The sequence below is a fragment of the Protopterus annectens genome, chromosome 12.part0 (genome assembly GCF_019279795.1).
Source record: "Protopterus annectens isolate FY-2018-M chromosome 12.part0, PAN1.0, whole genome shotgun sequence".
Lineage (NCBI taxonomy): Eukaryota > Metazoa > Chordata > Ceratodontiformes > Protopteridae > Protopterus > Protopterus annectens.
This window is the reverse complement of record NC_056746.1, coordinates 628010886-628037060: the sequence shown is the minus strand read 5'-3', so window position 1 is coordinate 628037060 and position 26175 is coordinate 628010886. Positions and strand designations below refer to the sequence as shown.

The 26175-nt window shown below is 41.1% G+C and overlaps 1 protein-coding gene across 2 annotated transcripts in view; it reads left to right on the top strand.

Annotated features, from left to right (window-relative positions):
* Positions 1-26175, top strand: part of CCP110 (centriolar coiled-coil protein 110) — a 640744-nt gene that overhangs the window by 471158 nt on the left and 143411 nt on the right. For both annotated transcript variants that reach the window (XM_044089754.1, XM_044089755.1), the window contains one exon: positions 6459-6575. In XM_044089754.1, the coding sequence (XP_043945689.1) occupies positions 6459-6575 (117 nt within the window). The remainder of the gene's footprint in view (positions 1-6458; positions 6576-26175) is intronic.

Here is a 26175-nt window from a genome sequence, read left to right as displayed (position 1 = left end):
ATCTTTAATCAAATTTGCAAAGAACTGGATTAAAGTATACACTATGCTGTTATCAGAACAAAGCCAAACCACTCTGTCCTTCATCTTTTCCCCCCATATGTATAAGACCACTACCACTGTAAAAAATTCCATCTCTGTGATTGAAATACCTAACCTGTCCTTACCTTCACTTGGCCTGGCTGTGCTAAATCACTGCCCTTGGAAATAACCCCCAAAACCATTCCCCTTGTGGCTTCTTTAAGCACTTCAAGCGGATATTGTGTGTCAGTCTCTTGCCAAATTGCTACCCCATTGTAATCTGCAAGCAACCTAAACCATAGCCCTGAATCCTTCTTCTTCTTTCTTCGTGAAACCCTAATTCAGTGGTATGGCTTTGTGAATCCTGACCCTTTGGCAGCAAGCTGCACCATAAATGAATGCCCCACTGGGATTACTTTGCATGCAGAATTCATTAATCCCACTAGCTCCTGCAATTGTTTGTGTCATTTTATTCGGCCTTAATTCTTGACTAGATGCTAAATGTAACTTCTGCACCTTGTCTACTCAAAGTCAATGTCTATGCCCAAAAATGATAGGCTGTTTGTCTGGCCCTTGGCTTTGTTCCTTTACTTTAATCCAGTTCTTTGCAAATTTGATTAAAGATGTCTAATGCTCTTTGGCATTCCCCCATATCTTTCCTCCCCCCTCATATATGAACTCATCCAAGTAATGAACAATGTTGTTTTCCCCCATTTTATGTGTCACCATCCAATGCAAAAAGGTACTTCTTCTTCTTCTTTCGGCTTTTCCCGGTTAGGGGTCGCCACAGCGGATCACTGTCCGCTCATGATTTGCAGTGGAGCTTTACAGTGTTGAGTTGCCAGCCTGGCGCCCAACCTTCCACAGAAGGCGCACACACTCACACCTAGGGACAATTTAGTGTGTCCAATCCACCTACAGTATGTCTTTGGGATGTGGGAGGAAACCGGAGCACCCGGAGGAAACCCACGCGACTACAGGGACAGGGAGGACATGCAGACTCCGCACAAAAGGCACCCCAGCCAAGGCTCGAACCGGAGAACCTCTTGCTGTGAGGCGGCAACACTAACCGCTGCACCACCATGGCCGCCCCAATGCAAAAAGGTACTAAACTTTTCAAATGTAGCACATGCAATTGAACAACCCATTGGCATGCATTTAGCCATGTAATACTGGCCTTCAGAAACTAAGCCTAACTATCCCTGGTCTTTAGGAGCAATGGGCAAAAGTCTAAAAGCAGTCTCTGTGTCTGCTTTTGCCATAAGGGCTTCTTCCCCTTTTTCTTTTGCCTTACTAACCACCTTATCAAATGAAGCATAATGCATTGAAGTCCATTCACCATTTATATAATCATTCACAGACTCCCCATGAGGGCATGACAGGTAATGAATGAGTCAGAATTCCCCTGGTTTCTTTTTTGGGACTATGTCTATAGGTGAAACACTGGGCAGGGAAATGCACCTGCCAGTCTGCCAGCTTCTTGTTCCTTATTTAACTTGGCCTTAACTATATCCAGATGTTCTCTTGCAGATTTCAAATTCTTAATGATCCATCTTTTTTTCTTTCCTTTTGCTGGTATCCTAAACCACTTGGTGAACCCTTCATCTAATGATGCCACTGCATCTCTATCCTGATAAGCCCCGAGCCACTCACTTAAAATGTTCCCACTTACTGGTGTTGGAGGAGGGTCCTGTGTACCTTTTGAAGGGGATATGGCATATAGGGGTTTTTGTTTTGGGGGCATGAGAGATGAAAACATGTCTTGGCCAAGGGATTTGGCTTTCCGCATGCCATGCATTGATGCTGAAATTTGCATTGTAATGGGTTCCAACAATGGCCGAAGTTGTATTGAAAACACCTCCCAGTTTCCCCATCTACTTTAACAAACTGACTTTCCATTGACCTTGTATGTCCAAATATGTCATATCTATTAAAACTATTCCCACAATCTGTTCTTACAGAGCTCCCACTAGTATCCAGCCAGTGTAAGAAACCGAAATCCATCCATGACCATGGCCTTTCTGGGTATCCACTTTTGACCCCCTTGTGCGAAAAGCTTAGTGTCACTCTATTGAAATGCATCCACATGTCCTTCGTTTTGTTAGGACACCTTCCCCCAAATCTCTGCATATGTAGAATATCCAGTCACCCAGTTTTCCCATGTCCTTCTTCTCACCAGCTTCCTCCTTTAGCCATCTGAATAGTCAGTCCTGCTATTCTTCTCCTTCTCCTTTTTATCCTCCTCTCTATTCAAAAGGGAGAATATGGCCACATAATCCACTTTGGCAGTTTGTTGCTTAACTTTTTTGCCCAAATGAAAGCCAAGAGGTAAGTCTAATGTAACTGCTTGAAGCTTTATTTTACTTCCATGCTTGATTTTCCTTTATAATTATATTGTTTATGTCTTGATATAATTATTTAATGGTTATCTTTAAAAACTGTCCCTTTAATCCTCCGGCCTACCTATAGCCTTACCTCTAGGCCTTCAAGACATCAGATGAGCACAAAACTACTACTTCAAAACTACTCAGCTGGCCTTGTTAATTTCAGAACAACACTCAAATAACCTTTTTTTTATAATTAGCTTATAATTAGTAAGTGAAACAGCAAAACAAGCTCCTTACTTGTCACTGATTTCACTGGAAGTCTCGGTGTGCTCAGTGGAGTTTAATGCTTGCTTGAAACCATAATGACTGCATTTGTCATGATTTCTAAAAATGATTATTAAATATAAAAGCATAAAAAACATGAAAACCAATGTAAATCTGTTTCTTATGTAAAAAAGGGAAGACTTGACTTGCTCATGGCCGTGGCTGTTGAACAGCGTGCTTGACGGTCATGTGGTCCCAGGGATCGATCTCCTTATTTCTGTGAGTTTCCCTTTTGTTTAGGCATTGCATCTTTGGGAGTCCTCTTTCTGATTGTTGTATAAGCCACTTAAGCGAACAAAAAATACTTTTAATGTCTAGTGCTTCAGCAACAGACCGTTTACAGACTGACTGTAAAACACTTGTTGCTGCGGAGCTTGACTTTAAAAACTTTTCCTGCTTGCTTAAGAGGTTTATATGAATTTTTATTATTTTAGTTGGTGGTGTATATAATTTCTTCTGATTGTTGCTGGGGTATTCCCTTGGAGCTTCTTGCTCTTGTGGTTTTTCTTTGTGACTTCATTGCCAAGTAAGGTTCCTGCACTTGAGGATAGTGTTTAGAGGGTTCACCTGAAAGCTGATTGGAGTAGTAGGGGATGGTCAACTTGGGTTTGATTGACAAGATACAGTATTTCACTGTGTTCTCTGTGGTGTTTTTCCTCGAGGCAAAACATCTCTGTCTTTTCACTCAACTTTGAAGTCCTGTTGGATGTTAGTACATAAACCATGCAGGTACAAGTGATACCACATGGAACATTGGCAGGTAGAGAGTCTAAGAAAGGTCAGAGCGAGCTGAAAGTGGCCCAAATTATAAAGAAAAGTTTATTTTTAATAGTGGCTAATGTGGTTAAGTTTCTTTAGCGACAAGATGCTGTTGATCAAGCAGCTAGTGTTGAGGCCTATGGATTAGAATTGTTCAGTCTTGACAATGTTCAAGATATGAAAGAAAAAGTTGCGTTGGTCAGGAAATTCGACCAAATATTTGGCCAGGAGGTTCCTTAGAATTTTCAACCTGATCTCAGTGAAATGTTGTACAGTCTTACATTTAAGCTGGTTGGTGGTTTTCCCATCATAGAACACCTCACATGATTTGCTGGGTCTATAAACGACAACTTTGCTCTCATATTTCCCCTGAATTTGCTTTTGTATGTTTTACCTGAGTGGGGACAGGAGAATTGATTGGAATCACTCATGCCTGGACAAAATCTACAGTTGGGAAGTGACCACATTTGTAGGTCCCTGTTTGAATGTCTGTTTGGTGTGGGTGTTCTTTTTCTACAAAATCCCTAATGATACTGGTGTTTTTATAGCTAAAGCCGGCATGGGAACTCTCTAAAAATTTCCCTGAGCTGCTTACTGTCCTGTATAAATATCCAGTTATCTGTGCTCTAGAAATCTCCCAATAGTCTGTGGTGAAGGTAATGGGTATATTGCTATGCCTAGTTTCTCAGTCCAACTACCTGTCAAATTAAGAAATAATCCCTAAAAAAGGATAACATGAAAATTCAGAAGTTAAAGTCAATCTCTTCTAGCTCTCCAGGTGTGCTGGTATATAAAGAAGCTGCCTCGTCCTTTAAAAACAACCCATGATATGGGGGTAACAACTGTGTTATCATGCATTTAAGAATCCTAGTAACATTTTGTACTTGTGCCTGATTTAGCCATCAGTTTACAAGAAGACTGATTTATGCACCTTCTTCTTCTTCTTTCGGCTTTTCCCTGTTAGGGGTCGCCACAGCAGATCACCTGTCCACTCATGATTGGCAGTGGAGTTTTACGGTGTCGAGTTGCCAGCCCAGCGCCCAACCTTCCACAGAAGGTACACACACACACACACACACACACATACACACACACACACACACACACACACACACACACACACACACACATGCACTCACGCCTAGGGCCAGTTTAGAGTGTCCAGTCCACCTACAGCATGTCTTTGGGATGTGGGAGGAAACCGGAGGAAGCCCACGTGACCACAGGAAGGACTTGCAGACTCCGCACAGAAGGCACCCCAGCCGAGGATTGAACCGGAGAAAATACAGTGTTGCATCTTCCTTTAAAATTACATAATTTAGGAGTGTTTAAATTAGATGGTTGGAAAATGACTAGTTAAACCTCATTGTTTAACATAACTGGAAGATTTTGTTTATGTCATTCACATGTTGTGTTTATACTTTACTTGGGAAGACAAGTGGGTTCTTTAGGGTACAGTAAGTTTGTTTCCTTTCTACATAAATTTAGTCCCAGCTGGCAGAACATTACACAGTATATTCCCAAAAGTTTTTGTGCAGGTGTGTAATGAATGTTGTGGGATGCACACAGACGATTCATGATGTAGACGGCCTTAACTTTCTGGTATGAAGTCTTCCCTTTTAATGCCTTTTCTAAGGCTTTATAGTAACAGTGGTCTGGGTAAAACAGTTTGAAAATTGTGCATTTTAATGGAACATTCGTCATTGGAAATTGAGAGACAGTTTAACTTATATAACATATTGATTTACCATTTAGGAGTATTGAACATTAATCTGACACTAGTTTGTATACCCTTTGAACAACGTAGTAAGAAAACAGAATCCAGCAGCATTCTGTGAATGAAAATTAGGAATGGCTCAGTTTTAGAACCACCCGCTGCCACAATAGGGCAAAAGAAGATTACCTTCTCCTCTGTGAACTTTGCGATTTTCCAATATACTGTAAATGACAAAAGGCACAAGAGCTTTGTAGAAAGTCCTTAAGAGGGCATGTACCTTGTTGGTTGATTGAAAAAGTATGTATGTACTGCAAGCAGGAGATTTGAGAGGATATACCTACGCCTAAGATATTTGAACATGTTTATATTATGCTGTCGAAAACCCAAACTGTCGACAGAATAATAATCGACACGAAAATGTCGAAACCCCCGAACATCGAACACACAAAAAAAAAAACACCCAAACATAACACAAATTGCTCTATGCAGGGGGGCAAGCCCCCCTGCACCCCCCACACCCCCTGCTACTTAAATATAGCATCTCCGAGATCGCACTACATTACAGTAAATGGAAATCTCCCCTTACGGAGATTTCCATTTACACTCGTGATGACTTTCGCTTTCGACATTTTGGTGCCAACAATATCAGCTTCGATATTGTCGGCCTTCGACAGGGTGAAGTAGACCCTATTTGAACACTATTTTTTTTTCAGTGAATTCTGTTTTTTGGGGGACATTTTGATGAGTAAATTTTGGTTGCCAAAGATCACAGCTGCTGTTTTTTTTTTTTTTTGCATTAATGCTGACGGAACATTGTTAAAACCAAATTTGTACTGCTTCTAAGTCATTGGCTAAGGTAGTCTTTGTGGCTGGGTATAACGAACTTGTGTACCAAAAGCTATGTCATCAGCAGACAATGTGTAGTTTACATCAGGGAGGCAGACAGTAAACAGAATTGATAAAATATTGTAAATAATAGGAGACCTAGGACAAAGCTTGGACGATATTCTGTCGGTATTAGAAATCCCTACATCTGTAACTTTTGAAGAAATTGAGATGCTTCTTTTTAGTGGCTTCCTGTTGTAGTGAAAGAAACCCACTGAGCTTTTTTATGCATGTATACATTTTGTCTACAACCAGCCATAGCCCCTAGGCTGCATCTCATTTGCTACTAATGAAAAAATTGCTTCAAGGGAAACTGCTCATGGAGTGGGTTGATCATACTGTGACCACATGGTTATTTTAGTCATCAATTTGTTTTGCTGTGTACTTGGAATTGAGAGGCCATCACCTGTATTTTTCTTTTGATTAAGGTGCCTGTAACGGATATACATATGAAATTTGAAAAAGTGACTGCATTAGCCAAAGGATTTTTAACACGAAGACTGATGGAAACAGAAAAAGTAAAAGCCCTCCAACAGACTGTTAAGGTAATGATATCAGAGATTCAGTGTATTTATGTGAGCTCTTTTTGTCTCTTTCTCTTTTTTTTCTTCATTCAGTAGAGTCTAACTTTGTGCCTTGTCCCCTTCTTATACCAGGACTGGAATGTACAACTGACGCTGACAGGTTATGCGCATCACTGCCATGTAGAAATAGCTAAAACCTTTCCTGAAAATTACTTTTTACTAAAATCATTGAACATTGGTCTTGTAAACTAGTATTAGTCTCAGCTGTCTACTTTGCAAAGCATTCTGCAATCTTTGGAAATAATGCAGATGTTCTATGAAGTTAAAGGCATATAATTTGTGCTTTGTTGTAGTTTAAAAGTGTCTTTTGTAATCATTATTGCTAGCTAGTGGCTTTGTTTCATTTAAAATATGACTATCAGCATTATTGTAGTTCAAAAGGAAACTTACCTGCATATCTTATGTTGACGCATTGCAATTGTGTATGTATAGTTTAATTTTTGGTGGTGACCGCTCTTTTTATCTGATAGTCAGCAGAACTAGTAAAATAGAATTATGTTACAGATCAAAGCAGCCTAATACCACTCACAAATCAAAATGGAGTTATCCAATAAGGGCAATCATTTTGGTATTATTTGTAACCTAGTTAGTTCCAGTCCATAAACTCTTTTTAATACAGTTCCATAAATTCCACTTTAATATTACATTATTACTTCTCTTACCATTAATGTTTTAATTTTCTGACTTTTCTAATTCTTTCATTGTTGCCAGAGTTTCTGACATATCCCCCTTGATCTTTTCGACTCCCACTTTCCAGTTATGCTGTTCATTGCTGCCAGTAGCAATAGACATATCCAACTCTTTTTTTTTCTTCTGCTTAGGGTTTCACCCTAGCAAAAAAGAAATTTCTCATTTATATATGTCTTTGAGTCCATTATTTTCTTTTAAAATTCTTGCAACTCGTCTTAAATTTATCTGTCTTCATACAGTTCCAGAATACACGTGTCTAGTTTCTTTCTACTACATCTGCAAGATATTCCCTGGACTTTGGGACACAAGAAAATCTGTAAAATACATGTGCAGGCATTTCCACCCAAATATTTTAAGCCTTCTCTATTTCTATGGCAATTTTAGGTGCTAAAACATATTTCTTCTTAATATTCCTTAGCTACTTGTACAGTTAGTTTTTTACTTCAGTCATTTCTTAAGTTGTCTGTTAACTGTGTATAAGTGTCTGTCATGCATTTATACACTCTACTCTCTACTGTTTTTATATTTCTTACCTTGGTTCTGGATTCAGTTAAACATTGTACTATTTTTGGTTTAATTCTCTATTTCCCTCATTCTTTTTCCTGCCTTCTGCTACAAGGCCCATATTGGCCTCTTTCCAGTTCATTGCTGGATTATCTTTTATAGTGTGTTCCTAGAATCTAGGCTTCTTTTGATTCCTGTGTCATATCAAACTGGCTTTAGAAGCATACTCCCTCTTTTTAACATCACGTGTAAATCTAACTGGTATTACCCCCCTTCCTTCCTTCATAAAGTACAGATTTTCCTGCATAAATCATTTTCTGTCTTCTTATAAATATAATGTTCTGCTTGGATAGTTTTATTTAGATGTTTTGTTTATATCCAAAACTTAGTCTAGTAACCTCTCTTGGGTTCTGCCTAACTTCTGTAAGCATTGTTTTCTATCTTGGCCAGTAGTCGGGTACTTGCATTAAACACATTGCCTGAGCTAGTTATCTCCAAAGTATGCCTTCAAACTGGATATTGCTAAACCCTCTGTTTATGAGGAAGCATTAATTCCTGATGTGATTCTAGAATTTTTTTGTTGCCCCATATAAACTGTTTTGAGATCCTTATCTATTGCCTAACAAATATTGGCCTTAGGAACATAAACATGTGATTGGGCTTAATACAAGATTAAGTTAATTGAGAACATAATCTGTATTTTTTTGTCTATATCCAACCGTAGTATTTTATATGTCCTTAATTTGCTTATAATTTAATTTTTGGATTTTTTTCCTACATTTCTTCAACTGTTTTACATTTCTCTTAAACACTGTATAAGCACTATACCCAAGTAACAGATACTTTCATGTTCCCCTATTTTTGGATAGTTCTGTACCAAATCATGTTTGGGTGTGTATTTTAATGTTAATTCTTTTGTTTTAGCTTTAATTAGCCTTATATCCAGATAGTTTTTGAAAATGTTTCAGTTTCAAATAATGCAGCTATTCCTCTCTCTGGATTAGCTAAGTATACCAAAATACTGCTAGCAAGGAGAACCACATTGTGTTAAATGCCATACCACTTGTAAGCACTGAGTGAAATCTAACTTTTATTGCCAGCAGTTCTGTATAAAGGGCAAAAAAACAAAGGGGAGAGTGGACAGCCCTGCCTTGTCCTCCTACTTGGCATATAGTTAGCTGGTGGCTTTCCACTCAGCTTCACTACTGCTTGTGAGCCACTATAAATACGAGCAAATGACTTATCCTGAAAGCCAAATTTAGAATAATACTTCAGATATCTCTAGTTAACTGTGTCGAAGTTTTTTTCTGCATTGAGACTATTTTTTAAAACACCTTTATTAAATTTTCTCTTAAGGTAATTGGAGCACCATATCAATATTTTATCATATTATTGCATTATACATCACATTTTTTTTGCTTTTTGACAATTATTCACTTCAACATTAAATTAAATTGCTTAATCCCTCCCTTTCCTTAAACCTCACTCCTCCCCCTGAATGTTGTTCTGTGTGTGTTGTTCCTGCAAATTCCATGTATTTCTATGTAATTTGCTTATTCCATTTTCTAAAGATCCCATCTCTAGTTCTTTTACCTCCTTTAAAATATTCAGTACTTCAGTTACAGCTAGTTTAGATTTTGATTTCCATTTTCTAGTAATTGTTTTTTTGGCAACCAACAGTATTAAACTAAGTAAGGCCTTACAATGTACTGGCAATACAGATCCTGTTTGAACCAACTCAAAGAATCATTTCCTCAATTACAGATTTTTGATCCCCCATCATTTCTGACAGAGTACTCTGTACAAAATTTTTAAAATCTACCACCTTGTTACACTCCCAAAAATCATGAAGTTCATCATATTGATAAATGCTACAGTAGCCTTAGCTATATGGGTAATATCATGCCAAGGATTTAACAGTCAGCCAACTTCCAAAGCTAAAGGGCACCTTCCACATGCTCAAACCATTAGTCAGCTTGAGCTAAGCTGTCTTTGAAAAAAAAAAACAGGCTTGAGCACCAAGCCTTTCAGACCTTTCCTGCTGTCGAAGAGAGCACTGTTCTGCTGGACCTTGAAGATTGACGGTCGGCTTGTCCTGTTCTTTTGTTGGGCAAATAACTTTCCTTTGGGGAAAATCCTTCCACATTAAAAAAAATACTATTTTAATTTATTTTCCTTCTTAGGAAAGTTGTTTTTAATGTAGCAGTTTGTGTTTTAATAGACTATCACAAGGCAAAGTGCACGTTTTTCCTGTAAGTTTAAAAGTAGATAAAAACATCTTTTTTCTGTTGAGAAAATATGTTTATTTTACCTTTTTGGGGCTGGTAAAGTGTATTAAAGTGCTTTTTACTGTTTTTTGTGAGAAAAAGATGACTTTTTATAACTTTAATTTTTTTTACCAGCTTATGCTGCTTGTTTTCCCTGTGAAGAAGACACAATTTTTGACTTGCCCATGGAACAAATTACCAGTAACAAAGTCGGTCCTTCTTCCAGCCACAAAAAAAGAAAGTTAAGCAAATAGCCTTTGTCATCACAGTAGGCTAGCAATTTTCCTCAACCACAAGTGGATGAATCTGCAGTGGCCAAATCTGGTTCCTCAGACTACTCAAGTTTTATCTGTGATCCCTCTGATATATCAACTGCAGCCACTATGGGCAAAGGGTTAACCACATCCTCTGCAGCTGCTGGATTCCCCTTAGTGGGTAACGGAGAGACACTTTAGTCAGCCCTGCAAGAGGGAAGAGGGAAAGCTTCTCTGTTTAGTCAGAATGTTGTGCCCATCCCTAAGGAAGCTGCTGCCATTAATAACACTATTGGACCCATTTTCCTGTTAAAAAGAAACAGAAAACTGAACATGTATCTACTCCTCCTCACATTTCTCTAGAAAGTAGTAGTTTACCAGATCTTTTATATCCTTGGCAGGATCAGGATCTAATTCAGGGTATTGATCCTTCTTATAAGGTGGTAAAAGAAAGAGGGATGTCTCTTTTCCTGAAGAGATTCAAGATTCTGAATCTGAGCAGTCAGGAAGATGAAAGGACAGATGAAGAATTTTGTCATTAGGTTTCTGATTCAGACTCAGTGGAGAGCACAGTTTCTGATTCTCCTTGTGGGGGTTATCTGATTCTCCCTGTGGGGGGGTGGTCTTTGTCTGAGTCTATTTCCAGAATGTGCCAGTGTTTTAGTGGGAGAATACTGAGGTTTTCCAGTCTCTCAGAAAATACTGTGAGCTGTTACAGATAGAATTTCCAGAACCTTCAGCCATTCCAGTGCTGTTAGGATGTGCTTGCAGTTTTCTTAACAGTCAGCCTGCTGCCACTAAAAAGGCTGATAGATTGTAAAAAGTTCCTCAGTCTTTAAGTTTTTATGTATTCATCGTAAATCTCGACCAGCAGCTATAGCTTTTGTTAATCATAATGCTGATGAACATTTAGTTAATTCCAATCTTACATTTTCTGACAATGATGGGAACATAATCGATAAGGATGGGGAAAAAAGTGCATGTTTCTGCAACTTTGATTTTCAGAATTTTGAATTGCCAGAGCCATATGTTAAAGTTTATTCTGACTGTGAAAGTATGTGGAATACTTTATCTGCAGTTTCTTTTAGAGATGAAAAAATCTGCGTCTAAAGGTTTAATTTCTTCCATTATTACCACTGGTATTGTTTTGAGGAGGAGGTTTGCTAGGCTGCATTCTCAGAACCTTCCAGATGATCTGAGAAATGATCCTTTAAATTTACTTGTGGATAGTGATTTAGTTTTTTTGGTCCCTCTAATGCAGAGGTTATCAAAAGTGTGAAGAGAGGCTAAGGTGATACAGGGAATCTGTGAGATTTTTTTCATCCCTTCTTTTAAAAATGTTCTAAAGGATTCTGTGGCCCGTCATTCAATTTTAACACGATAGATATTAAACAATGTCAGCAAAATGCTGGTAGACAGACTTTTAAGAAGAAATGGCAAGGGGGTTCAGCACAGAAACTCCCCCTCCCAAAAAAAAAAAAAACAAGGACAGTCTAACACTCCAGAAGGACTATTTAAAGGTCCTTGTCCCCCTTCCCACCCTGCGAGTCCCTTTTCCCTTCCAGAAAGTCTGAATCTCCACTTCTGTCTTTGGCAACAGATGGTTTCAGACCAATGGGCTCTGGAGATCATAAGTTAAGGTTACAGATGGCAGTGGAAGAAAATTCTTCCTTTCCAAGGGGTATTTCTTCATCCATCAAACCGGACTCCTCTATTTCCACCTGTCTTTTAGCACATGTTGTCTCAGGTTATGATGGAGCCAGTTCCTCCTTCCCAGTTTGGGAAAGGTTTTTATTCAGGGATGTTTTTGGTGCAAAAGAAGGAAAATGCTTGGAGACCAGTGCTAGATCTTTTATTCCTAAACCAATTTGTGATAGTGCCCAAGTTCAGAATGCTGTCACTTCATAACCTGTTATCTCTTCTTCCTCATTTAAGTTTCCTGGTAACACTAGATATAAAATATACTTATCATCACATCCCTATTCATCCAGACTTCAGGTTTTCTTAAGGTTTTGTGTGTCTAAATCATATTATAAGTTCTCTGCATTACCCTTTGAACTATCCACTGCACCAAGAGTGTTCACAAAGTGTCTTGCTTCAGGTATTATAGCTCATTGTGAGCTACAGGGTGTCCACATTTTCCATGTTTAGATGACTTGCATATTTTTGCAGAGTCTTTCATAGTGTCTGGAATCTCTCACTTGGATGAGAATTCTTTTTCAGAACTTGTGATTCCAAGAGAATGTTCAAGCCTTTTTTGCTTGCCGCGGTGGTGCAGTGGTAGCATTGTTGCCTCACAGCAAGAGGTTCTCCTGTTCGATTCTCAGCTGGAGTGCGGGGAGTGCCTTCTGTGTGGAGTCTGCATGTCCTCCCCGCGGTTGGATGGGCGTTTGAAAGACATGCGTAAATGGGCGTGCCTTCGTTGTAGGTTGGACGTCGAGCTGGCACCTCGGCGTTCATGAAAATCTACTGCCAATCATTAGCGGACCGGAGTTCCGCTGTGGCGACCCCTAACCGGGAAAAGCCGAAAGACAACAACAACAACATCACAGAGGATTGGGTTCCTAGGGTGTCTAGTAGACACCTCAGTTCAACAGGAAACATAGATCTATACCTAGATCTATTTCAAGTGTTTTCCACGCAGACTTTGGTCATAGCGAGGGAATACCTCAAGATTTTGAGCCTCGTGGCATCTGTGATTTTCATGATTCCCTTGGCAAAACTCCACATGAGAAAGATACAATGGTATCTGAAGTCTCTGGTCTGAGTGCCAACACCCATTATCTTTTCAAATCCCAGTTGTGGGGTTTGTCAGAAAATAAATCAATTGGTAAAGGTGGCAAATTTCACTAAATCCCAGGCCCCCCCCCCCACCAAAAGCAGTCAGTCACTACAGACACCTCCGGCTTTTGCTTTGGGAGCAGTTTCAGGAAGTATAAAAGTTCAAGGGGTTTGGGACACTAAATACAGATGCAAGCACATAAATATAAAAGAGATGCTTGCTCTGATCAAGGCAATCAACTCTCTGAATCATCTTTGGTCCCTAGGACCTCTTCAAGTTGTTGCAGACAATACTACCATCATGTGGTGTATCAGTAAGCAAGGGGGGGGGTACTAGTTCTTCTCCCAATTGCATACTAGCCATGTTAGATTGGGATAATAGCTTCACAACACAGTCTAACTCTACAGGTATCATACATCCCATCAGAACAAAATTGTATGGCAGACAAGCTGAGCAGGACAAAGGCAGACCTTCACAAACGGAAACTAGATGGGGGATCTTCCAATATTTGATCCATTTGAGGAGAGTTCCTCAAGTAGACTTTTTTGGCAAAATTCTGCTCCATGACTCCATGCCAGAAGGCTTGGAAGTCAGATGCATTTTCCTTTCCTCGGGTAAGAATGCTCCTGTATGCTTTTCCTCTCTTTCCACTGATGTACAGTAGACTTCTGATGATTCATAAGGAATCACCCAGGTTATTGTGGTGACTCCCTTCTGGCACAGGCAACAGTAGTTCTCCCTTCTTCTGAAAGTGGCCAAGGGCAATTACCACAAGCTTCCTCACAGAACGGATCTAATCACACAAGAACAGAGGTGTTTGATACACCCTGAACTCATTCAACTTCAATAGACTACCTGGATGATAGGGTTTTAATTCCCTTTAGGCATCTATTTACTGAGAACAAGCAGCAGGTACTAACAGAGGTAAGAAAGCCTGCTATTAGAAAGTCATATATTAGCAAATGGAAAAAAGTTTTCTAGTTGGTGCCAAGAATATAACCAGTACCCATTCAAAGCTAGTGCTTGTCTGATTTTACAATATTTGTGTGAGTTACTATCCTTGGTCTTCAACCATTTCATCATGTCTGCCCATGGAACCTCCTCTTTCAATGCATTCTTATGTCAAAATGTTTTTGAAAGGGGTTTTGCACAAGAGACCTCGAAGAAGACTGGTGATTCCTTCTTGGGAATCTCAGTTTTGTGTTAGAGAAGCTAGCTGTTTCTCAGTTTAATCAGCTCATCTGGCTTTAACATGGAAAATTGTTTTACTGATTGTGTTAACTTCTGTAAGAAGAGTATTTACATTGCAAGCTTTTATGGTGAGTCAACCCTGTCTCATTTTCCACAGATTCAGAGTTTATTTGAGAACTGATCCTTCTTATATTCTTAAAGTGGTATCTGAGTTTACTTTAAGCCAAACTGTCCATCTCCCTGTTTTCTTTTCTGAACTTAAAGAAAGGCTACTCCATACCTTGGATGTCCACATTCAACTCCGGTACTATTTTGAGATCAGAACAAAATCTTTCAGATCTTCCAATCAGTTGTTCATGTATTTCCAAATGGCTGTCTCAGGCTATTACCTTTTGTTATTCTCATCATAACATAACTGTTCCTGGAAGGGTCAAGGTCTACTATACCAGAGTCTTGGCTTCATCGATGACATTTTGGAAAGGGTGGGATTCTAGAAATATTCTAGAAGCAGCAACTTGGTCCTCTGTACATACTTTTACAAAGCACTACAAGCTTGATTCCTTCTGTAGGTCTGTGTCAGACTTTGCTAGGACCATTCTCCAGGAGTTCTTGGGTAATCTGCTCACATAGCTAAGGCTACAGTAGCAGTGATCAACAGAATTAACATAGTACAGTTGTACAAGTAAACTTACCATAACAGTAGATGTTCAAATGATCAGTGCTGCAGTAGCTGCTCCCTTCCTCCATTACCCTTTTTATTTTTTTTGATTATGCCACGGTGTGAATACATGTATATATTTTTACTCCTAGCTATGTCCTCTGAGGGCGCAACCTCCCTGTCTTAGTTGGCATGAAAGCCCCGAAAGATTTGCTGCTCAAACCTGTGTTTCTAGCCAGTTCATCTTGAGCCTTACAGTCTGAGTACGTGGAAGGTGCCATGAAGCTTTGGAAGCTGGTTGTCTGTTATACCCTTGGCATGATATAATATGTAGCTAAGGCTACTCTGCAGCAGTAATCATTCAAACATCTATTGTTATAGTAAGTTTACTTACACAGCTGCACTTTTCCATTTATCTCTCTTTTCCACCATATCATCAGCATTGTTGCCTACCTTAGGAAACTCTCTGAAGTCTGCCAAGGGTTTAAAAATACCTATACAGGCATTTCCAAGCAAAAATCCTAAACCTTCTTGACTTTGTCACATATTTTGGAGACATACATATTCTCTTCCATTGTCCTGTGTAATTTGTCTTTCCAATTGCTTTTCCCAGTTTTTTCGAACCTAGTCTGATACTTACAGTTATCATGCAATTGTTTTAATGTCCTACTAATTGTTCCTTTTTAACAGCACTTTATGTTCTAGATTCTACTAAAAGCTCTGGCTGTATGGGTTATATCCTGCCAAGGATGTAAAAGCCAGCCAGTCAGAGCTGATCTTTTACTTAGCATTCCCATATTGCTTTCTCTTTAACTATGATATGATATCAATCCCTGGTCAGGGAGGGAGCCTCTGACCTGCAGTCCAAACTTCTGCCTGGCTTCATCCCATTCTATTGCCTCTCTCTCTCTCTAGTTATTCATCTTCCAGTATCTTGGGTCCTTTGGCACTTTTCTCCATTAAATTGCAGACCCATGTAGCCTGTTTTCTTTATCCGTACTTACAGTCATTCCTGTTGGAAAATCTTCTTTCTTTATTCATATGTTCACTTAGATGTTCTTCGTGTTTCACTGTTGCAGTCATCACCTGTGGGTTATCCCTGCTGTGGTAACCATCAGCCTGCCTGAATACCAGAGTCCATTTTTTTTTGCATCGGCTGCAGTCACCTGTAGTCTGATGTCAGGTCATCAGTGCTATAAAGCAAGGCAGCCGACGTCATTACGACAGTCTTTCTTGCTGTGGAGCCCATAGCAGAAGCAGTTTGCACGAGTGCCGGTCGCTATCAGAGTTTGAATTTCAGCTGAAAACATCTAAAGCTAAGTACCCCATTGGAAACCCTTTTTTTTTTGCACTAACCGATGTCTGAAAAAGTTAATTGTCTCGCCTGTGGAAAGCAGATCCCACACCGAGACTTCCATTCTTACTGCGTCACTTGTTTAGGCCCAGACCACAATGTCCCCTGTTGCCAGTTCTGTGCCCTCTTTAATGCGAGAGCCATTCGCCGTAGAGCTCTTATTGTAGACAGTTATTTTCGTGTTCCGTCTTCGCATTCCGATATGGCATCCATCAGCCAGCAATCAGTGGACTTTCTGAAAAAACAGAGATAAAGATAGAGAGAGACCACACAAGGCTTAGCCTTCCGACGACTCTACTGCTAAGCAAGTCACCAGTTCTCCGGAATTCAGTGAGACGCTTTTGCAGCCCCTGATGCCCAATTCTGTATCTGCACAGGCCTCTACCGAGACCCTTTCGGAGTCCAGTATGCCGCAGAAATCTTCTTTGTCTTCTGAGCCTTTGGCTGTCTGCCTCGGTTGGGTCCGAAGCCACGACGCAGGCACTGGCTTCTGAGGAGGCCTTTCTCATTACCGAATCTAGACAAAAACTGGCGTCTTCTCATCTGACTACTGTTTCTCTCAGACCGACAGATTCACTCAGGCCTAGAAGCCAGGCCACTCCTAGAACATCTGCTTCCAGCCACCATCTTGCTCCTGCTCCACCACCCCAAGCACAAATGCTTAAAATGGTGGAGAATCTCATCTCCCTTATCCGGGGTAGTCAGGCCACAACTTCTAAAAGGAAAAGGCACCCTTCTCCAGAAGTTATGACAGAACAGGATTCTGAGGAATCTGTTTATTCAGATTTTGAAGAGGAACATCAACCTCTGACTGCTTATGAGGATTCAGATGCAGGGAAATCCATCCCTTCTGCCTCCCCTCCAGAGGACCTTTCCTTTGGGGAAACCTTTAACACCCTCAGGGAACATTTCCAATGAGAATCTCAGGACTTTCCCCACTTTAAGAAAAGACTTGGAGAGTTTCTGGACCTGCCCCAGCACAGACCCTTGGCCATCCCCCTATTTTATAAGTGGTGGATGATGTTTTCCATGAATCCAGCTTAGCCCCTGATGCCCTCTGACCTGCTCCCAGTAAACCTGACAGGTATTACAGAGTACCGGATTCTCACAAGTCCTGCTGCAGATCCAGAAGTCATCACACAGGGGCGTAAAAGAGCTAAGAATAGTTCTGCCAAGAACCTTATTCCTTCTGACAAGGATTCCAGTGCTCTGGACACATGGGGTAAAAAAGTATATACCTCTGCAACCTTGGCTATCAGAGCACTCAGCTGTCAATTCCATATGTTAAAATATCAACAGCACACTTTGGAGCTATTAAAACAAAAGATTTCTACCTTTCCTGACTGTGCCAATTCAAAAGAGTTAGCAGATTTACTGCACTCTGCTTGTCAAGTGGCCAAACACTCATTACACTGTGGATATGACACCCTAGAAGCTTCTAGCAGGGCAGCAGTGTCAGGATCTGTCATTAGGAGACATGCATGGCTGAGGAACAACCTCTCCCTGATCATGTCAAGTCTAAACTTATTGATGCACCCCTGGATAAGGACCACTTGTTTGGAGTAAAAGCAGAAGAGGTGCTTAAAAAGATGGAAGACAAAGCGAAATCTATGCAATCAGTAAAATATTTATTTCAGGTTCAATCTCCCAGGTTCAGGAGGAACTTTCCCTGTAAGCACTGGTCCTTCCCTGCACCTAGCAGACAGGGCCAAGGTAAGCCCTGCAGGGACAGACCATCCAGGCTTCTATCCCAGTGCCAGCAGAGGAGCAAACAGTGGATCACTTCTGCCCCAAAGACAGGGAGTTCTAAGCCGCCCTTCTATGGCAAAAACTCCCAATGACTCCCCCTCCCCCCTCTGCCCTCCCTTCACTCACAAAAGTTAGGAGGAAGGCTCTCCCTCTTCAAATAAAATTGACTTTCTGTAACAAAGGACCAATGGGCCTTAAAGATCATTTGTCAGGGATACAAATTCTCCTTCAGCAAACTCCCAATTCCATGAAGGTACCCAGACTTACCTCCAAATCAGTGGGCAGAAGGCATTGAAACAGGTCCAAACTCTCATAACCCAGGGGCAGTAGAACCTGTCCCCTCAGAACAAACATGCAAAGGATTTTATTCCAGACTATTCCTTGTTCCCAGAAAAGAGGGCACTTGGCGCCCCATCCTGGATCTGTCCACTCTGAACACCTCCCTGGTGGTCCCCAGATTCAAAATGCTAACCTTGTAGCAGCTGCTGCCTATGCTGACAAAAAATTCCTGGCTTGTGACCCTAGACCTAAAAGATGCCTACCTCCACATCCCCATAACGGAATCCTGCAGGAAATTCCTGTGCTTCAGAGCAGGATCACAACACTTTCAGTTCTCTGCGCTGCCCTTTGGCTTATCTGTTGCACCTAGAGTATTCACCAAATGCTTAGCCCCGGTCATAGAATTTTGCAGACAGAGAAATATACAGATTTACCCTTACCTGGATGACTGCCTCATTCAGCATCACCGAGAAGAAATCAAAGCCAACTCCCACCAGGAAGATAATTTTCTTGGGAGCTCTGCTAGGCACAGCATCCCAAATGGCCTTCCTATCCCTAGAAAAGCAGAGCTTCCTGCCTCTCTTCTTTACCCAGCTGGCTTCCAGAAGTCACCTCACTGCTAGGAAGTTCCTGGAAGACGTGGGGTACATGGCATCTTGCATCCTTCTAATCCCTCTGGTCAGGCTTCACATGAGGAAACTTCAGTGGTATCTAAAGAACCTTTGGTGTCAGCACTCTGTCTCTAGAGACCTCTCTCCCTCTGATCCCTATGTATAAGGGCCGAGTTTGTCTGGTGGGCAGAGGCCTGTGCCAAGAACAAGGGTCTTTCCTTCATCCTCCGCCCTACCGGCCAGACCATCACCACTGACGCCTCAGACATTGCTCGGGGCGCTCACCTAGCAGGCAGGTGCACCCAAGTTCTTTGGGATGCCCAGCACCTTCCCTTACACATCAATCAGAAAGAAATGATGGCAGTACAAAAGGCTCTGACATCCTTCAAATCCCATCTCAGGCCAGGTGTTCATCTTATAAAAACAGGCAACACCACAGTAATGTGGTATATCAACAAACAGGGGGGACCCAATCTTACCCTCTGTGCAGGCTAGCCATGAACCTCCGGCTGACAGCCACCTCCATGGATCTACACCTAGTTGTCAACAACACCCTGGCAGACCACCTAAGCAGAAACTTACTGGACCCCCCTGAATGGCAGCTCCACATGGAAATCTTTCTGCAAATCACTCAGGAGTGGGGGATTCCGGAGGTGGATCTCTGCTTCGCACCTCAACCACCAGCTGCAAAAGTTCTGTACCAGGGAGTGTAACCTCCTAGTGTGGAAGGTGGATGCCTTGACCTTCCCCTGGAACTCCCTCTTTGTGTATGCATTCCATCCTCTGCCTCTTATTCCTAAGGTACTGATCAAAATAAGGGAAGAGAAACTAAAGTCCATCCTTATTGCTCCAGACTGGCCCAGACAGCATTGGTACCCCTTACTGTGCAGCCTGACTTTACAGCCCCCCCAAGCAGCTTCTCCTGATCTCAGACCTCTTGACCCAGGTGGGGGGGGGGGGGATACTGCACCCAGACTTGCACACTCTCAATCTTTCAGCATGGCTTATACTTTAAAACCTAACAAGGAGTCCCTGTTAAGCAAACAGGTCCTAGACATTATCACAGAGGCCAGCAGGCCCAGCACCAGAAAATCTTATGCAGGCAAATGGAAAAGATTTGGCTCCTGGGGCCAGAACCTTACATCTTTCCATCCCTCTTACCTTGGATTACCTAGCAGAGTTACTCAAAAGTGGCATCTCCTTCTCTTCTATTAAAATCCATGCCTCAGCCATTTCATAGCCCATTATGATTCAGACCTACCCCTCTTTTCTCATCCTTTGATTAAACAATTCCTCAGAGGGGCTTCTAATATCAGACCTCCCAGAAGGCCTTCCACACCAGCCAGGGACCTGAATTATGTTTTAGAAAAACTAACCTTACCTTCTTTCAAACCTGATGCTTCAACAGAATTAAAATACCTCTCCTGGAAGACTGCCTTCCTACTAGCTATCACCTCAGCCAGAGGGGTTTCAGAACTTCAGGCACTCATGGCTGTTGAGCCCTTCATCATATCAAGATATCTTGGAAAAAGAATGCCACAAATTCTCCCAACTATCAGACTTGAGTCCCATCTTTGATGCTCCTTTCAAAATTATTTATAGTAAGGGTCCTAATGTAAAAGATTATCTTGAGTGTACTGGTACAATAAATACAAACAGTAGAAATACAGGTACCTTTAAGTGTGGGGCTTGTCCACAGTGTAGACATATTGTCAACAGGGAAACACTGTTTCTATCAGCTAGAGATTTTTATTTTTCCAGCAATGTACGTAGTTCATGTGATTCTTTTGGTTTGGTGTACATTGCATTGTGCTGTCAGTGCACTGCCTTCTATTTTATTTTATTTATTTATTTATTTAACATTTGTTGACCGGGAAAGTTCGACTAGGTTCCACAGATCCTGTTTTTAGCGGAGGCCCGGGGAGAAATGCTCCAGAGAGAAAATTAAAGAGAAGAATGTATGAATACATGAACGATATTAGTACCAAAAACACGAAAAGTGTTCTTTACAAACATACTCTCACTTGTGTAGGAGCCATGGTGTCATGTTTTGTGGTGGAAGAAATAGCTAAGGGCCTGAGGGGAGGACCCTGGGAAACTACGATTGAGTATAAGGAGGTATTCTGGCAGATTTTACTGGAGGCTAATAAACATCCTGGCTTAAACAAGGTTATTCCTCTAGCTCCAGTTTTAAAATTATGTGCTTCCAGCTTATAATATCACCAATACACTCATGTGAATACACTTCTTTTATACAAATGATTATTTTAAACCAAGTTACAATTTTTTACTACTGCAAGGAATTTTTCCCAAAATGACCACTAGAGGGTGTATCACCATTGAAAAAAATACTTAAGTGACTGATTTCATTCATATATTCAGAGTTTTATTTATTATTTTAAGTACAAAACCTTTTAAGAAATATGGGTATTTCTGTTTAAAGTTTTATATAATAAATATGTGTTTATATATGTAAATACATATATATTTATGTAATACAATTTTATGTATTTTAACTTGTTATAATTAGATATTCTAATTAGTTGTACTGTGATTGGAGGGGCATTATTCATTTAGAAGTATTTAAACTGCTGCCTGTGAGTTACATTCATTTATGCATCTGAGGAAGTCTATATAGACGAAAACGTACTTGTAGATATAAGCGTTTATGTTTTACTTCGTGGTGTGCTGTCTCTGAATAAACCTGTGTGTTGTACTTCGTTACAATTTCATGTTTACCTCCTTACATAGTCGAATGTGTGGTATACATTTATTCCTTTTAAGTCTGATTTGGGGGGAATAATTATTATAAATGAAGTGTCATGCTCAGGAGCGGCTTTAGGTCAACTGGTGCCCTAGGCAAAAGGGCTTCATGGTGCCCCCCACCACACCACCCGGTGCCCCCATCCTGGTCTACCTACACCAAATAAATACTGAAAACGTGTCCCTACTAGAGTGGTGCCCTAGGCGGCCACCTAGTTGGCCTGTACCTAAAGTCGACTATGGTTATGCTAATCTGATTGTCATTTGTTTCCCTCTGCACCACATTTTAAAGAACAAACATGCCTTCAGCTGGTAGTTTTAGAATCTGACTACTAGTGGTGGAAGTGTTTTTTTTTCTACTCCCAATAGGAGAGAAAACTCTATGGACTCTGTCAATCTGGATTTCACTCTGGGGCACCTTCATCCAGTTACTGATTTCTGCTTTCTTAATGTTAGACAGTTTGTACTTTGCAGTTTTTCTGCAATGGTAATGAAGCAGAAGTTTTCCCTTCTCAGTCTTTCTTCTAGATCCATCATTTTAGAAGTCAGTTCCTTCTAGAAGCCTCACACTCCACCTTTCTTTTTTCCAGGCCGCTTATGTCATCAGAGCAGGAATTCTGAGCCTGTTCAGTTGAGCCCATATTGTTAGACTTTTATGGAATCCTTCAGTGAACAGCTAATCTTAATATTTCTTTATGGATTTGATCCAGTTTTTCCTCCATTGTTGAAGCTGCTTTTTCCTCTCATTTGACTAGCCATACTGCCATAAACACCCTTCTCATTTTTCACTGAGAAATTGCTTCTTTTTTTTTCTCGTAGGACATATATACCCAAGCAAAGGGTAAAAAGGTTACACAGGCAAACTATTCAGTAAAAATTACAAAAAAATCTCAACCAAGCCTTGAACCTCCTGTAGTATTGGCCAATAGAAGTGATGCAAATAAACCCTTAAATGACATATCTGTGTGTTTCAGTTACACAGCTTTAAAATGCCCATGATGTTTTACTTACAGAAGTGTGGGTGCATTCAGGCCAGTAAAATCTAACCACACTTGCTGTCGACATGCCATATTTGCTTTCTTTGTGATCTTTACAGTGCAGTATAAGTGGGTTGTATACACCTGAAAGCTTTGTTAACTATTTTATTTAGCATTTTTTTTAAATCTGGTCTGTGAAGTACTAGCTTTTATTACAATTGTTGAAGTTCCCCATACTTGGAGAGGATAACTAAGCATGTTAGCTGATCACCTCCATAACTGTAGCAATTAAAGTATTAATTTGAGAAAATGGATTGTATACATATTTTTATGTTTTTGCTTTCTTCTGTATTTTCAGTAAATATTTTAGAAAGTTAGTTACATACGAAATTCCCAAGAAGGAAAAAATTGTGCTAGATCTAGTTTCATTTTGTCTGATTCTCCCTGACTGTTCATTCTTACTTGTATGTTTTACTTCTGAGAGAAACAAGTTTTTTTTTTCTTTTCCTTATTGTTGCTGTGACCTTTATCTAGCCTAATGGAGCTCCCTTTGTCCCCTCCATCCATGGGTCCAGCATACATCACAAATTAGGAGCTACCTTAAGTCTCAACTGAGGATTTAACCTAAATGCCCATGGGCTGGAGAATTATGCAGGGTAGCTCTGGTGTAGCTTCATGCTTAATGCTTCATAGGTTCATAGGATGATATTGGGCTATTGGCCCAGAGGACCTTATAAGCCTAGCCAAGAATTTCACCCATGTTCCCACAAAGTCAACACCTGTTTCTCCTGACCAACAGGGACACAGGTGGGATCCCAGGGGTGTATTTTCTGTTTCCCATCCAGTCTTCCAGGTTCCGCTTAAAGAGGGATAGAGAGGTACTCTGCTTGACATGGAGAGGAAGTCTATTCCACAGATGGGGGAGTCTTTGGGACACAAATATATTCTGCCACCAAGTTCTATTAATGTCACAGACCAGGATGAGGCCTTGCCTGTGTGTTGCACAAGTAGAGTTTGACTTAGGCAGCAACTCCATCAAGGCTGGGTCTGAGATGGGCTTGTATGGAAGGCACATGTCACCTCTGAGCAGTCTGTATGAGACTAAATAGAGGGACAGGGCTTTTAGCCTATCTGTATAGGATAGGTGTTTGAGACCTTGGATTTTCCTGTCAGGAACCTCTGTGGTCTCTCCAGCTGCTGCATGTGCTTGGCAAGGTACATGCCAAAGGGGGCATTGTACTCGATAATGGGTCTGATAAGGGAGGAGTACTGGGATGTTATGAGCTTCTTGTTCCTGGATGAAATACCTTTACTTATGAGATGGGCCATGTAGAAAGCTTTCCGTACAACGGAGGCAATGTTGTGGTCAAAAGTCAGGATGCTATCAACCGGGGTGCCCAAGTTCTTCATGACTGATCACATGCTTAGTAACTTGTTATTAATGTGATAATTAGTGGGGATGCCATTTTCCCCAAAGGGGATAATGATGCATTTCTTGATATTCAGTTTGAGGCCATGCTTCTGGCACCAGTCATTAGTTTGGGTAAGCCCCTCTTGGAAAATTTCACATCACTAGGGGAATTTAAGACAGCGCCCAGATTGCAGTCATCTGCAAACTTGGTCAGCCACAGACCACTGGTTTTGCCTTTCACCTCAGAAAAGTATATCCCAAACAGTGGAGGTCCGAAGACCGATCCTTGGAGTACACTGCTCGTTACGGGTCTACTACTAGAGGTGGCTTCCCCTATTTTGACTGAGTGGGTTCTATCAGTGAGCCAGTTAGCTACCCATCTGGTAACATACAGGTTGATGCCTTGCTGTGAGAGTTTATCTATTATGCCCAAGTGGGGAATAGTGTCAAAGGCTTTGGCTAGGTCATGGTAGGCAATGTGGACAGTATTCTCCTCGTCCAAGGCTTTGGTGACTGTTTTGAAGAAGCCAACCAAGTTTAACAGGCACAATCTCCCTTTGACAAAACCAAACTGTGTGAGGTCAAGCATTTGGAGGTTGCCATTGTCCTTGTTTATAAGGTACATGATAATGCATTCCATGACCTTGCAGATCAGGGTAGTTAGGCTGATGGGCCTATAATTGCCTAGGTCAGTGGACGCTCCACCATTGTGTAGAGGGATGACAGTGGCTGTCCCCCATTTGGCTGTGGCAAAGCCGATGCTCAGGCTTTGGTTGAATAGGGTGCCTAATGGAACTGAGAGCTTATGTCTGAGTTTATGTAGGATACAGCCAGGGAAGTTGTCGGGTTCCATGGAGATTGTATTTTTTGCCTTTGAGAGGGCATTAAAGACCTGCTCCCTGGTGATAAGGGGAGGGGAGCAGGTGCTGAGGATGTCCTGGTTTACTGATGGGGGGGCAGAGGGGTGAAGATTTCACTGAACCTGTCTGCCAGCAAGTTGGCTATATCTATGGTATTTATGTATGTGGTGTTATTAACCACCTGTTCACAGCAGATTTGGGTGTTACGTTTGAGGTTGCGGACATATGTGAAGAAGGCCTTATGATTGTCCTTAGTGGATGTGGCCAATATGGACTTGAAGTTAGCCTTAGAGGATTTCATCAGTGACCTTATTTGCTTGTTCAGACAAAGAAGAGATTGCTTCCAAATTGGCAACTGCTCCTTCTTGGTCCTGGACAGCAATTTTTTCCTTTTATTATAGAGTTTGTTTATTGCTGCTGTCCACCAGACAGGTTTACTCTTCCTTGAGGAAGATGATTTGTTCCTGTCAGGTATTGCTGAGTTCATGCAGCTAAATGGTGTAGGCTTGGACATTAGTGCTAGTTCCAAATGATGGGATGGTGGCTGTGAAGCACTTATACCTGCTTGCAGGAGGTTGTAAGTCAGCTTTGGAAAAGTTCTTTTGTTTGACCCTGATGGGGGGGGGGGGGTCAGGGGAGATGGAGACTTTGAAAGTGATCACTGGGGGTTTACATTTTATATTCTACCTCCCACCCCTTGTGAACCTGGCATGCTTGCTGCCAAATTGGGAGCAAACAATAATGCCCCATGGTACATGTTCCCTTCTACACCAGAGCCTATCTCTTGCTATATTGCCTAGATTTGCTTGATGTGCCCCATTGCTTGCACTCATTATTCCCTTGCTTTCACTAAAGGTCAGTCCACATTCCTCCTCTGAGATGGTTGAGACAAGCAGCTGCTCAGTCCCACCACCTCTTCCTAGCTCTTTGAGCACCCATATCAGTAGCTGATCCCAGATTGGTTGTGTCATAGAATTTTTGTCCCTCTATGCCTCTGAAATGGTTTTCAGATAAACAGTCTTAGCATCGTGTGACCCCCCCCTTTAAACAATTGTTTCCTTTGTTAGTCTTAAAACGACATGACTTTTAGAACTTTCACTATACCTGATGGTATGTGCTGTGTTCATCTGCCTGGCTCAGACAGAGGTTGCAGTCATTATTTCTGATTTAGGATAGGTTTCATAATGTGCTAGTGAAATAGATTTGCAAAT